Source organism: Pollachius pollachius (genome assembly GCF_949987615.1).
Source record: "Pollachius pollachius genome assembly, chromosome: 6".
In the NCBI taxonomy this organism is placed as follows: domain Eukaryota; kingdom Metazoa; phylum Chordata; class Actinopteri; order Gadiformes; family Gadidae; genus Pollachius; species Pollachius pollachius.
Window position 1 is genome coordinate 21,350,145 of NC_136939.1, and position 15,305 is coordinate 21,365,449.

Here is a 15,305-nt window from a genome sequence, read left to right on the forward strand (position 1 = left end):
ATTATAAAAAATAAAGGTAAAAATATATGATATATCACTAGCAGTGCTTTTTAGTAATTTTGTAGTATCAAATCTAGGAATACATAATGGTGAATGAATATGTTACACATGTATTAAAAGTAACATTATTCTGCTTTGATTGGGGTCAGGAACATACCATGACAACACCATACACGATATGAAAGACTATACATACGCACACGGAATATATGACACAACTTGAACTAACATATAAACAATATATGAATGATCAAGGTTATAAGATGCAAGAAAAATGCTCAATTAGTGGGTTGGAACCATTGCGAAAAGTTTGCAAATATTTATGGGAAGAGTTCCTCCTTCACACGTTCACCAGAATAATGTAGTCTTGTACCTTTGCCTTTTCTTCTGTTTTCCAAATTCCTTTTGCCCCGAATCATATGTTTTATGGTCACTACTACCCTGACGAAACAATTGGCTTAGTTCGAGGTTTAAAAAACTTTGTATAAGGATTTTATGAAAACTTCAGAGAAAAATGGGAGATTTACTTCCGGAACCAGAGCTGTTTAAAAAAGGGGCAATCACTGTTGTGCTAGATTACCCAACGATGTGAAAGTTTGCTAAAATAATCATACAACCATTGTTGAATGTATGCTTTGCAACTTTGCTGCCTGTATCTTCCAATGATAATGCTCCATATTTAAATCAAACGTTTGCTTGTCCGAAGTGTCCAACAAATAAGAATTCATCACACAGACATCAATTATCTACAATAATCAAAAAAGAAACCGAATCCAAAGTTGGAAATCGTCTTTAATCATGATGAAAAAAAAAATACAGCAGTCAAATTTTCAACAAATAGAGGATAGAGGCGTCAATCAAAGCGTCCCGTTGCCCCGTGACAAAGCACCCATCGCCTGTGTGCTTGAGCATGTGCCAACGCAATGTGACAATTGCTAGGGCCGCTGAAGCTGGCGTTGCACTGTAGACACACGCTTCTTCCCAGAGTGAGTCGGCTCCTGTGTTCCTGTGTGTGCAGGACGCGAAAACAGACCCCAAAGTCAGCCATAACGCACAAGACGGGGCCTTAGGCACTTTACACATTGACCACACCTGTAGGGGTTGTCCCCGGGTGAGTTCTCATGTGGCGCTTCAGGTAGGAGTAATCTCCGAAGCGCTTCATGCATTGGTCACACCTGTAGGGCTTCTCCCCGGAGTGTGTCCTCATGTGGCTCTTCAGGTGAGAGGCCCGTCCGAAGCGCTTCATGCATTGGTCACACTCGTAGGGCTTCTCCCCGGAGTGAGTCCTAATGTGGACCTTCAGGTCGCAGCTCTTACTGAAGCGCTTCATGCATTGGTCACAGCTGTAGGGCTTCTCGGCGGAATGATTCCTAATGTGTCTCTTCAGGTCGCAGCTTGTAGTGAAGCACTTCAAGCATTGGTCACACCTGTAGAGCTTATCCTCGGAGTGAATATTCATGTGGATCTTCAGGCTGTTGTTTGTACTGTAGCGCTTCATACATTGGTCACACCTGTAGGGCTTCTCCCCAGAGTGAGTCCTCATGTGGCTCTTCAGGTTGGATCTCTGACTGAAACTCTTCATGCATCGGTCACAGCTGTATGGCTTTTCCCCGGAGTGAGTCCTCATGTGGCTTTTCAGGTCGCAGCTCTTACTGAAGCACTTCGTGCATTGGTCACACCTGTAGGGCTTCTCCCCGGAGTGAGTCCTCATGTGGCTCTTCAGGTGGGAGCCCTGACTGAAACTCTTCATGCATCGTTCACATCTGTATGGCTTCTCTCCGGAGTGAGTCCTCATGTGGCTCTTCAGATTGCAGCTCTGACTGAAACTCTTCAAGCATTGGTCACACCTGTACGGCTTCTCGCCAGTGTGGGTACGCTTACAGATGGTCTTCTTGGTATTTTCGGGAAAACCCTTGTCAAACAAGACACCGGGCCGGCATTTGCGGCCGCCCCGATGCCCAGTCAGCTCCTCACTTTGGACCAGGCTCTTGGCCACGCTGTGGTCCGCAGACGGCGAGCTAAGAGCCTCCGGTTCGGATGTGGTGAAGAGGGTGTCATGGCCGTCTGCCAGTGGGCCCTCCCCTTTTCCGTGGACGCTCAGGATCCGCAGCTCCCCGGTGTGACTTGACATATGGTAGGAGCCAGGGGCGTCCACATGCAGACTATTCGAGGTGGCACTGCGCTGTGTGATGAAGTCTCCAAAGTCATCGCAGTCTTCTGCAGAAAGAAAACAATGACAGACAGAAAGTAATTATATTAATTCATTATTTCCACAAAGGGATACAGTATGTACTTTGTACACACTTGTGTATTGGAAGAATTATATTTTCACATTCTATCCTTCCAAATTATTTTTGTTGATTATGCCTTTTTCCTTGTCCCCCTTGGGGTGGTCAAGGGACATGCTCCAGCTTCGAAAGCACCCCTGCGTTTCCCCCTTTTAAGAATGTGGGGAGGTCATAAAGACAAAACCCCAGTTATCTGTTGTTTCCTATCACCTGTTTTACCAATACTGTAGTTATATTGGGAATCCGAGCTGATCTCAGCATTCCTGACACCTGTCTGCCATTAAGAAGATGTAAATCATTCTAGTATTAACTGCATGAGTAGTCTTTGTGTTTTAGCAGGGCTCTGGTTATTAGGGGTGTAACGGTACATGTATTCGTACCGAACCGTCACGGTACAGGCACTTCGGTGCGGTTACAGAGGTGTACCGCGGTTCTTAAATGTGGCGTACATAGCGTTAATATGGCGAATGTAAAGGCTTGTTTTGCGATGCAGGATTTAAAACTTGGGAGTTCCACCCGGACCGTTTAGCCAAAGTATACTACTCCGACTCTGTAATCCGCTCAGCAGCTCTCCGTCGGGATGTCGGATTCGCAATGCAATTCGCCGCCCGATCCATCTTATATGTTGACTACAAAACATGTAAGCAGTGTTGTAAATAAACTTCCAAAGCTTTTCAAATCTTATTTGGTGTTTTATTGGTCCTTAAAGTGTAAAGTAAACAATGTACTAAGTCATTAAGGTGCAAAGTCAAACCGGAGAAGTGATTCAGGAAATGATTTTGTTAGAGGACCAATCACAGCCCTTGCCGTCTCCGTTGCGTCGACCAAAAGGTCCATGGTGTCGACGGATAGGTAAAAAATAGTGGATGCGCACGTAAGCTACGGAGATGGTCTCCGACACGCTCTCCGGCTATGGTGAGGGCGCTCCCTGTCTACGTACAGCACTTAAACATGCACACGTATTTGAAAAGGCCCCATCCAGGTGTTACTATCAGCGTTGCTGTGAAAAACAAAACGAGCTGTGCAAACCCAGCTCACAAAACTATTTCAACAACCCCTGTCTGGGAATTCAGAAATGCAAATGCCATAACCAAGTGTATTGGTGTTTTCATTGCTGCTTATCTACGGGTTGAGAAACAAGCAATCTTTTTAAATTTTCCCCTTAACTATTAACCGTACCGTGACCTAAAAACCGAGGTACATACCGAGCTGTGACTTTTGTGTACCGCTACACCCCTACTGGTTATGATGCGCTTTCAAAAGAGGACCAGGCTTTTTAGCGCAGGTAGAATCTAGTACATTGTCAGGTAATCCAGGTTGTTTGCCTGCACACACTAAGAAATAGAGGTACGGGATTGGTCCTAAAAAGGTACAAACCCTTTGTCCCCCCAACAGTACCCTATCAGGGTACAACACTGTACCTTAAATACAGGTACATATTTGTACCTTCTAATTTGTACCTCTAAAAGAACATTTCTGTACCCCTTGTGACAATAATGTACCTTTATGTCCTGGAACAAAAATGTACCCATTGGAAAGGTACATAATTTGTCCCTTATGAGGTACTGCTGGGGGGACAAGCCACTGTGTACCTTATGGCGGCAAAAGTGTACCCATGAATTCAAATACAAAACCATTTGTAATTTTTCAAAATACATTCTTTTATTTTACATTTATTTTTACAGTTTAAATTCATCAGTCTTTAACATTTAACGGTTAAAACTGAAAGCATCAGGCTCGATGAGCCGTTCATAAATCAGTTTTTACATTTAAATGGAAAACATTGCAGGTGTAAAGCAGGGGAAATGATCTAGCAAGCACAAAATGTTTCAATCAACCAATTTTCCTTTAAAAAAAAAAACTAATTTAACAGTTAAAATGGAATGAGCATTCAAAATCAGTGTTAAATGGAAAACTTATCTAGCAAGCATTTAAACAAAATGTTTAAGCGCAACAAACAAGTTATCATCAACTGTATATGTGTCCAGTGATGTATGGTCAAGTTCAAGACCAGGTTTAATCAAAATCCAGTCACTGTCTAATTTTACATTATAAGCATGAAAATGTGAGTCAAAGGAAACTGGGATTAACATTTTACAGCACAGCACCCACAAAGTGTTGATGTTAAGAATGTACTTGATCTGCGCAAACACAGGAATTCTTTCAAGATGTACATGGTCTAATGGCAAAACATCTCTAATAGCATACTTCACGTTGTTTAGTGAAATTTGGGACACGCGCTGAATTTCTTTGCCCTCCCATTCTAAATCTCTGATCTGATTTCCTTTTAATGCATTCTGGAGGCCAATAGGAAGAGACAATAATGGTGTGCTCACTGTTTACCGGGCACTTTTTCACAATCACCCAAGACATTGTTCAGGGAAAATTCCCAGCATTGTTTGAGCTGGTGACGATTGCTCAGTGTCACTGTTATGTTTCTAAAATTTCGACAGTTATTGGTCAGATTCTTAAAATACTGATGTTTGCCTTCGAATCTCATACACCAAAGAGAACGAAGAGGACCATACATTAACATAAGTCGAGGATAATGTATAAGGAAGTGACATTTAGGAGTTAAAATCGTTCCAAATACCTCTGTCATCTCAGAAAGGAATGTATGCACAAGTAATTCAAGACATGCTAGATCATCTTTCCTCACTTTAGTGGCCATGACAATATCTGCAATATCTCTACATAATAAAAACACATGCCAGTATCTGCTGCCAGGAGGAATACGGTGCCCCATTATAAAAGGCAACAATCGAAATAGACACCATTTTTGGGAAGCTGTTCCTACGATTCCAGAAGTCCGGAGAAGTCTTTCAGACAACAGCACAGGTTGATTGGCCTTGTCATTCTGACCAATACAGAATTTTTGAAGCTCGTCATTTAGTTCAGTTATAGTAATATGTTTTTGTTTATGCGCTTCACGAATAACATACTTCATTGTCAGTGGTAAAACTCCCTCCAACATATCGTGCATGATGTCTGGAGGTAGAGACTTAGTTACATCAAAATAACTGAGTGCATCAAATGAACTAGGGCCATATACACCGTACAAAGCAGCATCTTCCTTGTTATGCCGGACACACTGGAGATGATATTTGTGGACTTCAGTTGTTCTCACAATAAAACTATCTTCCTGGAATTTTTGTCTAATTTCTGAATAGGTTGCCATACAGTAACGACAAATTCGACCTGAGTTAAAACACATGCGGAAGCCACCAATCATATGTGCCGACAGATTGTCTGCTGAAAAAGTTGCTAAAGCAGCAAAAACTTTGTGCTCCTTTCCACTGACACTTACTATGAAGCCTTCAGTTGAAAGCTGTTTTAGGTCATCTAACATGGGTTTCAGTATGACGTCCATACCAAATTGTTTTACATGTGAGTAACGAGCCAGCAGAGCTAGGTGAATGTGCTTCAGTTGAGATCTATACATTCCACTTAGATTTCCAATTGTGTAGTAAAATGCACATAACTTGTATTTAGTTCTCTTGGAGCCCAAAGGGTTTACAATCTCAAATTCGTCCTCATACAAATGAAGTCTTATTGCATTTGGATGCTCTTTGAAAATCAAATGTTCTTTAAAATTAACACCATCTGTATAATCCGACAGAAGCTGTTCATCTTTGTCCTCATTGTTTTCAGTAATTTTATTCCAGACATCTTCATGAGAACAGTATTTCCTTAGAACTTCAGAGATGGGAACATAGGAATAGCTTCCAATTGTATTTCCTGAAGAGCCTCTTAGTGTGTAATGTACAGGTTCTGTATAGTCCATCTTGGCCTTGCAGCGTTCTTTTATCATGTGCGGAGAACGGAAAACATCATATGCTTTTTCAAAGAAATCCGATGAGTGCAAAACTTGTTGAAGTTCAGGGCACTTTGAAATATCAAAACCGTTGTTTTAAAGATGGTGAGAAATAAACAAATCATAGTTTTCTTTGAAAAAACAAAATAGAAATTTGACATCATTGGTGATGTCTTGTTGTACTGACAAATGTAGAAGGTTTACCTCTCTGCATTTAAGAATGAATCCAAACAGATTATCTCTGAAATCCTCCAATAAATTGTCTAAATTGGGCTTAACCGTTTCGGGATCCGAACCACTTGGATCAGTCATTGAACTTCCCTGCTGCACTGAGGACTCTTGAATGGGACAGTCATTTGTATATTCAGGTCTAAATACAAAGTGTCTGTGCTTTCTGTACACATGTTTTCTAAAAGAATGATATTTGGTAAAAGTTGACCGGCAATCACCTAAACCGCAGGTGACGTTAAAATTTGGTTGATGGGCATGAACAATGCCAACATGTTGCATCAACTTGAACAGCGTAAATGTCCTTCGAGGACACATAGGGCACTGGTGCATCGGAGGCATAATGGTTTAGCACAGAAGATTGATCACACGTAGTAGTCACTGGCAGTGTTTTCTCGCCCTCTTCTACAATACTGACAATGCGCCTCTGAAGGAAGGTCAGAGTATTTTTCAGGTGCAGTGGGTATGCAATGTTGAAAACAAAATGCATACTGAAGGCTGTGATGAAACCGTCTTCAATGCCCGTGCACTGGCACACGTCTACTGCGTCGACTTTCACCACGTTCAACGCTCTTCCGGCAATCGCCATTTTCCAGTCATTATCCAGCAGTCTTATGGTAGGATAGGGTGTAGCAGGGTTGCCCTACATGAAAGGAAAACATGCAAAAGGGAATGATTATAATTTGTTACCAATCAGTCAATTTGTGAGCTCATTGGCACTTTTATTACAATCAAATCAAATTTCTCAACAGTTCTATTAGAGTCCTATGTTATTTATTTATTTGTTATATTTTTCTTGGGGGGAAAAAAGTTGAAATTTTTGTTGCCCCTGACAAGAAATTTGCATCCTATTATATGAAAAAGTAAACAATTACTTTCTGTGCATATTTTTATGCAAGGTCTACTAGCAGTCATATTGTTGGATAATCCAGACGCTTACCTCTCCCATTGTAATGAAGTGTTCCACCTTTTCTTTGAAGATTAGTGGCAACAGGATCAGTCCGGCCCTGAAGTCGATTCCTGCAACACATGAAAATATACTACTTTCACAATCGCATGCATTTTCAACTGCACCTGGTGGTTATTACAGAGATCTAATTACATCAGGTTAATAAGCAAGGTGATCATCACTACCTGGTACATCTTCAGCAAGGGCATCTTGTCTTGTTTCGTTGTACTGTTTTGCTATGGGAGATTTTCCCTTGGCAAGTTGAAGAACATTTGTCAGTACATTGGCGAACCCCTCCCTGAAGCGATCACCAAAGCTTTTTTGTGATTGATGAATCCGGTCAACCTCGTTGAAAAGCTGTAGAACACACGTATAGCACTTTATACTTTTTTTTCATAAAATACGATTTTTTAAACTGAAGTAGTGTGTATTGGCATACTTCTGTTTTATAAAGGCAATACCTCACTTCTGTCCAATATATGTACTCATCACAGTTATGGGTGTCTCTACGGCTTTACTGTCATAGCCTATAATGAGCACATATCACTAAAGAAACACTTAAACCAACTCTCCACACTATAAACAAACTTAATTGGGAGCTATGAATAAAGTTATCATACTGCCTTGAAAATATATACTGAAAAACTATTTGAAAACTGTATTACCGTACCTATATAACCTAACAGTTTGATTTCACTTCAATTTCTAATATCCAAAATAATTACATATAGATTGACAAAACTCCACTGTAACAGTTCGGCATTTCCACTCACTTCAGCAGGCATCCTCAGGTGTGGATATTTAATTAGAACATCCTCTACAGTCATTCCTTCCATAATCTCACGTCTTCTCCACGGAAATGTTCGGACCATCCGGTCATGGACAGTAGACATGTCTGGTTGGGTCTTCAGGTATTCGTTTTGAAGCACATTCACATGAGCCTCAATTGTGCTGGAGTCCTCGCCAACACCAACCTTCCTTTGGCAAAAAGGACAGATAGATGCTAAAAGTCAGTGCACTCATTGTACACTAATACAGTACTGGTTGACAAACAATATCCTATGGACTTACATCAGTAAGACTTGCTGACATCCGACCGCGGAGCCTCTGTGCTGAACCAGCAGATGCCGTAGTGGATTCAGAGTGCTTTTTGTTGCCAAACTTCTCCTTCACCTTCCTTACTTCACAGTCGTTTACAAGAGGTGCACGTTCAGCCTTGAATTTACGTTTGAGGGACATGTGCCAGGTGTGCTAGTAAAAATTAAACACATTTGACACACTGTTATATTGCAGCAAGTAAGGAATGAGTAACAATACTGTTTTACAAACAAACATTACATTTTTACTAAAAACTATTTAAAAAAATACAACTTACATAGCCGTTCCGTCACATCTCTTAGAAAAGGATATTTCACAACCAGCGCCTTGACAACCTGGGTGTATTCTGCATTGGTTGGATACCTAGCTCAAAGTTAGGAACAAACTCAAAGTCAATCCCTTAGTTTTGTCTTAAGATCAATTCACAATCAATGAAGGCAGCAAGTAGTCAAGTTGTATTAGCAGAAGTGGTTGTAAGTACTTACAGTGTATATTCCGCAACCATTTCATACAAGCCTCTGATTATGTTGTTGCGTAACTTTTGCACACACGTTCCCACTCCCCCAGCATCGAGCTTTGATTGAACATCTCGCGGGAATTTCGGAATGCAAATCCCCAGAGGAATTCGGTTGCGAGTTACTTCACTGCTGCAAGACAACAAGATGACATTAGTGCAGAAAGGCATAATATGTCCACAGTATGCGACAACCTATAAAATAAACTACATTTTAAAGGGGCAGCTAAAACATCATTCAATAGAAATTCCTCAACCAGCTATGTCTAAGTTAAGGCCTGTTCTTCCTGCTCACTCAGAAACTTAAGAGCTTGGTAATAAATCTAGAACCACACCCCATGCAAATGAGAAGACAACTAATATCATCAGAACAATAATAATTATATTTTCATTTTGTTAAAAGAACATTTTGCCCTGTACCTTATTTTTTATTTTTATATCTTTTGTCTTTCCCCTAAGGTAGCTTAATATTTTGAAAAACATATTTTTCCATATAAGATACAGATTTAATTCTTAATTCTTATGGTGAAAATTTCATATGTTCTACATTCACTATACTTTTTTATTTATTTATAAATCTAGAATAAAAAACATTTTCAGAATGTCCTAATTTTTTATTTTAAATCTTTTCTCACATGGTGTAATAATGTCATGTTGTAATGTTTCCCAGATACTGTATTGTTGCATTCCATGAGCTGTGAGCTGTAATCATCAAAAGTAAAACAAAACAGTCTTCACTTATTTCACTTTACGTGGAATAATGAATCTAGAATATATGAAAGTTTCATATATTCTAGATTGCATTTATCTTACCTTGGATCTGTGAAAGGCTGTGGCTGGTGCTCCTCAGTGGAGTTAGAATTGACTGGCTCTTGCACGAGTCCCTCCTTGTGCTGATGTGCAGTGACAAACTGTCTAAATTGTAGTTGCTTTATGAAAGAACCATCAAATAGCTGCCCCACCATGGATTCAGTGAGTCCTAAGTTAACCGTTTCCCCATCCACATGATAATCTGAGATAAAACACAAACACATGCACAATTAAAACACCGTTATGGGACAATACTTTCAACATTTTTCAAGCATCCCTGCAAATAAATGTGTTGAGGAAAAGACAAACGTTGGTAATGGTAGAGTTGGGCTGGTTATTATCACGTTCAATTAATAGACAAAAAAAATGTTTAGTCTTTGTAAGGTTGGGCTGTCCCGAATACAATTTTATATATTTATCACGGAATTCACAATATAAAATGGTAAAATAGAGATACTATATACCCAAGCACGACGTTACCGTGAGAGATTTTTTTCTTAAAGCTGTCAAAGCTAGCAATGCCAGTTGGTCCACATGGATGTAACATTAACGGACCTGCCACAGCAAAAACAGGTTTCACTACCCAAGTTGGCAGGGGCTCCATTAGACCGCGCCAATAATGGTGCCCCTGCCAACTTGGGTAGTGCAACCCATTTTTAAATTCAGAGTGAGACTAAAATGTGCTTGATGTAGCTAGCTAACATTTAGGGCAGCTATTGACGATTTTACAGATTTTACTAATTGCAATGTGGGCATTTTCAAATACAGAGTATGACTAAATGTGCTTGATGTAGCTAGCTAACATTTAAAAAGCCAAATATTGACGTTTTTCAACGGCTTTGACTCATTGCAATGTGGGCGGCAAATGAACATTCGACTTCCCTTCGTTTTATTGAGCTACCACCATCTTATTTGATAACTGACTCTTGTTGGCCCTTGTAGGCCAGGTTAGTTAGCTTAACAGAGCTAAAAGGGCTACCGTTAAGGCACAATGGACACTTTGCCGAACAACCGTTGCTATGTGGTTGGTGTTTGCGCACCCTTTGAGCTCCGCCACACTGAATGTCTAAAGTTAGCTTGCTAACAAAAATGTTACAACCATTTACTTACCCCTGAATTTTCTGCTCTCTTCTTCGTTTATGTTAATTCCTGCTTCCGAACATTTTTTTATAAGTTGCTCCGTTGATAGGGTCGATAAACTGTTGGTCGCCATGCTGTCATCATATCCATAGCCACTGACTTGACAGAAATGAACCAGACGATCCACAGTTGTACACGTTAGTTTCCGAGTAATTTCATTGGACGAGAGGCATTGAATGCGCGGCGCGGAGTGACTCCAACTGACAAAATCCCTCCGCTGAATTCAGAGCTGGACGAGCTGTAACTGTGTGCCCTACTTTATGTCCGTAGTGGTGCCTCGGGTTGACTTGGCGGTGACTGTGTCCGCTGTGTCCCGTCTGCGAGGGCAGCGCGCTGACACGCACACGTGCGCACGCGTGCGCACACGTACACACACGGCGGCTCTCCGGGCGCATTTTCATTTTAATTTTCGAAATATATATTTTAACAGTTTACAGTGTACATATATTATGCATTAACATAAGACTTTATGTTATCATAGCCTAGGGCTAGTTAATTCCATTTAAAAATTAAATCAGGGCAAGGAGTGGATTTGGATTAATAATAATTTATTAATTGAAAAAGTTTCCTCATATTTTTTAAATGTTACATGTATTGAGAGAGGGGGAACAATTCTCTATTTAGATCACTGGTTGCTACAATCGATTGCCTGTACCTGAAGCTTTTTAAAGTACAATTTTGTACCCATTGACGGCAGCAATGCTTTTGTACCTTAAAAATCAAACAAAGGTACACAGTTGTCACCTTCAGGACCATTTCAGTACCTTACAGGGTACTTTTCTGAAAAATGTACCTTTAGGTACGGAAATGATACCTCCATTTCTCTGTGTGCATGGATGTAATGTCATTTACTAACCTACAGGTGGAATGCATCCACCAATATCCTCTTCCTCCTTGATTAAAATGGTGTCTGGGGTCCGCTGCTTTCCACATGAAGAAGGAAACACACACAAGAAATATTCTTTCATTAGCATAGAATAGTTGTCAATGCCCACTTATGACACATTGAATCTTAAAGGTGTGTGCTTTCGATGGGTGCGTGCTGGAGTTGTAACAGAGGAAGCCTCCCTTTCGGATGGTGAATGAGAAGATGATTTCCAACCTGTCCAGTCAGCTGCTCGCTGTGGACCAGCTTCTCCAGGCTCTTGGCCACGCCCTGGTCCGCAGACAGCGAGTTAAGAGCCTCCAGTTCGGGCGTGAAGAGGGTGTCATGGCCGTCGGGTGGGCCCTCCCCTTCCCCGTGGACGCTCAGGATCCTCAGCTCCTCGCTGTGACTGGACATGTTGGAGGAGCCAGGGGCGTCCACATGCAGAGTATCCGAGGTGGTGTCGCATTGTTTGCTGCGGTCTCCAAAGTCATCGCAGTCTTCTGCAGAGGGAAAAAAATGAATAAGTAATTCTGTAACTTTATTATTTGCACAAAGCGAAACAGGATGTACTTTGTACACACTTGTCTATTGGAAGAATTATATTTTGATCTCTATCGTAACAACTTTGTTGATTATGCCTTTTCCTTGACCCTCTTGGGGAGGGCAAGGGAAAAATGCTCCGGCTGAGAAGGCACTGCTAAGTCTCCTCCTTTTTAAGGAGGTGGGGAGGTCATAAAGACACAACCCCGGTTATCAGTTTTTTCCTATCACCTGTCATACTGCAGTTATATCCGAGCTGATCTCAGCGTTCCTGACACCTCATAGCCGTGAAGAAGATTGAAATCATTCTACTATTAAATGTATAAGTAGAAGGGATGGGCACGAGTAGTAAATTCCAAACTCGAGTGATCGAATGAATTCCTCGAGGATCAATCGAGTACTCGTTTAATCGAATCTATTTTTAGAATGCAACGCATCTGCAGCAGGAATAGGCCTAATGATGAACGGCAATATTACCAACCAAACATGTAATGCTTATTCTCAATCAAAACAGTCAGTTATCAGAGTATTCATTACTTATTTTTGCAAACGTTCAAAACACATTTTTTAACAAAAAAAATATGCGTCTCACAATTTAAATCACGTCGAACAAAGGCATGTAAGGTTTTAAAAAAAAAAACTGAAACAAGTAGCCTAACCATTGCAAATAATTTAAAGCTGCAATTAAAACGGCAGCAAATGAACTAAAAAAATACTCAGCGTTGTGATCTTCTCTACACGGCCGGGATTACAGCTGCGTCTTGCAGCGGTGAATATAGCCGACACACTTGGTTTCTGCAGGTCTGCTTTCCCGAGCTCACCGTTGTGTTTCAAGAGCATATGTTGCCGCATAGTACTTGAAGTACTCTGGTAGCTCAATTTCGCTTGGCATATTTTACATTTCACCTTATGATCTCCTATTTCTGTAAAGTATTTCAATACTTCGCTGCGCTTTGCTTTAACCGCCATCTCTTAATTTTTTGAATTCTGGCATTGTGCACACGGTACGGCACGCGCCATACAGAAATTTGATACATTTCATTTGCTTTGTGCACACGGCACGTGCCAGTGGCGCCACACAGAAAATTGATTTGTGTGGGTATAGGCAAACTCGAGTTTGCCTGTCCACCAACTGAGTTCATTTGTAAAGAGGAGTACTTGAGTAATCGATTCCTCATGCCCATCCCTAATAAGTAGTCCTTGTGTTTTAGCAGGCTCTGGTCATGATGCGCTTTCAAAAGAGGACCAGGCTTTTTAGCACAGGTAGAATCTATTACATTGTCAGCTGATCCAGGTTGTTTGCTTGCATGGATGTAATGTGTATTACTAACCTTCAGCGGGCATTCCTCCGCCAATATCCTCCTCCTTGATTAAAATGGTGTCTGAGGTCCGCTGCTTTCCACATGAAAAAAGAATACACCCACATGTCATATTCTTTCATATGCACAGAATAGTTGTCAATGCCCACTAACGACACATTAAATCACAAAGGTGTGTGCTTTCTATGGGTGTGTGATGGAGTTGTAGCAGAGGAAGCCTCTCTTTTGGATAGTGAATGAGGAGATGATTTCCAACCTGCAAAGTCAGCTGCTCGGCTCGCTCCAGGCTCTTGGCCACACTGTGGTCCGCAGAGAGCGAGCTCAGGCCCTCCAGTTCGGACGTGGTGAAGAGGGTGTCATTTCCATCCAGTGACAGTGGGCCCTCCCCCTTTCCATGGACGCTCAGGATCCTCAGCTCCTCGCTATGACTGGACATGTGGGAGGAGCCAGGAGCGTCCACATGCAGACTATCTGAGGTGGCGCCGTGCTGTGTGCTGCGGTCTCCAAAGTCATCGCAGTTTTCTGCAGAGGGAAAAAATGACAAAGTGTTCCAATACGTTATTTGCACAAAAGGAGAATGTGTATTTGTAAACATGAAATAAACTATTTAAATGTACGTACACAGGTTTAAATGTGTACTGAATACACAGATTCAGAGTTTTAGAGAGGGATGTCTCCTCCAGTCCTCGTTTTTTATCATTGCTCTGTTAATGATGCTTTTCAAAATAGCACCAGGCTTTTTTAACGCAGGTCAAATCTAGCAGTCAGTCTAGGATCCATGCTGCCTAGAATCTATGGGTGGTGTAAGATGAGGGGAATTTCCAAACGCCTTGTGTCCATCAGGGGCTTTTGCCCTGATGACGATGTTGAAGAATGCATAACATCCAAGACCATGTAAAAGGGCCAGAAATGGGTGTATCGTCAAAATTGATCAGCTATGCGTTGTGAGGTAGATAGCTTCTCCGATATAAATCATTAGTCGTTATGATTTTGAATCATGATTATTAAAATCATAACTTGTTCCAAATACTATAAATGTAACAACTGATAGTGCTCCCCTGAACACTTGGACCTTCCTGTTTTCCACCTTTCACAGCCGGGACTCAACTCACCATTTCCCAGTGATTTAGTCCGTGGTTTGCAGATGTTGGCTCGAGCCAGGGCGAAACGACTTGAAGCACGCGATGCATTTGATCTCGTTTGATGCCGCAAAGAAAACAGCTCACTCCTCATCACCTTCATCTTCGTCCTCAGCGCTTCGTTTTCTTTCAGGCTCCGGGTTATTTGTAGACGAAGTGTAGCCGAGCCTTCCGAGAACAGTTGGCTAATTTCAGATACGGCAGCTTTCGCAAGGACGTCCATTATGGACGAAAGTTGTTCTTCCAAAGTTGAGCCGCACGGTGACATGTTTAGGAACATATTTTACTCTGTTGATAAAAAAAACAAACACAATCTAATATTCTTACATAATACGAGAGGTCGAGAACGACTAGGTTTGAAAGATTAAAGGCTGTTTTTTACTACTACGTAAAGTGCTGTAAGTGAAACAGAGACCCTCTCCGTAGCTTGCGCATCCCTCCTCGGACATTATCGTTCACTGTGAGCCGGAAGCACATCAGTCAGAATCCTTACCGATCATTGGCGTCTAGGGATTAGGCCAGTCTTGCGTAGCGATCCCCACTGATCGGGCGGCGAATTGCATTGTGTATCCGACATCCCGACGGAGAGACAAGTACC

General features: G+C 41.4%; 2 protein-coding genes across 4 annotated transcripts; both read right to left on the reverse strand.

Annotated features, from left to right (window-relative positions):
* Positions 1-827: 827 nt before the first annotated feature.
* LOC307077338 (uncharacterized protein) lies at positions 828-15,305 on the reverse strand. 3 transcript variants are annotated; one of them, XM_079738725.1, is made up of 7 exons: positions 15,201-15,305; positions 14,681-14,995; positions 13,825-14,090; positions 13,581-13,644; positions 11,944-12,209; positions 11,698-11,761; positions 828-2,217 (listed from the first exon to the last, which is right to left on the reverse strand). In XM_079738725.1, exons 2-7 carry the CDS (start codon positions 14,985-14,987, stop codon positions 1,076-1,078), a joined length of 2,109 nt encoding a protein of 702 aa, XP_079594851.1. In that variant the 5' UTR covers positions 14,988-14,995; positions 15,201-15,305; the 3' UTR covers positions 828-1,075. The 3 variants fall into 3 exon arrangements, with proteins under 3 accessions (XP_079594851.1, XP_079594852.1, XP_079594853.1); XM_079738726.1 differs by lacking the exon at positions 15,201-15,305 and adding an exon at positions 15,123-15,145; XM_079738727.1 differs by lacking the exon at positions 15,201-15,305 and having other exon boundaries at positions 13,581-13,641; positions 14,681-15,145.
* LOC307077527 (sterile alpha motif domain-containing protein 3-like) lies at positions 4,079-9,231 on the reverse strand (the record flags this gene model as incomplete). The annotated part of the gene is given in 8 exon segments (XM_079738956.1): positions 4,079-6,973; positions 7,271-7,350; positions 7,465-7,636; positions 8,053-8,253; positions 8,351-8,530; positions 8,655-8,664; positions 8,666-8,740; positions 9,227-9,231. Coding segments are annotated over 8 exon segments (1,128 nt in total). The 3' UTR covers positions 4,079-6,568.

Excerpts from the sequence above, each read along its gene's own strand:
- LOC307077338 (XM_079738725.1), bottom strand. The coding sequence starts at position 14,987 with ATGTTCCTAAACATGTCACCGTGCGGCTCAACTTTGGAAGAACAACTT. Across the intron at positions 11,762-11,943 it reads GCGAGCAGCTGACTGGACAG|CGGACCCCAGACACCATTTT; the intron begins GTTGGAAATCAT and ends TGTGGAAAGCAG. Across the intron at positions 2,218-11,697 it reads TGGATGCATTCCACCTGTAG|AAGACTGCGATGACTTTGGA; the intron begins GTTAGTAAATGA and ends TTCTTTCTGCAG.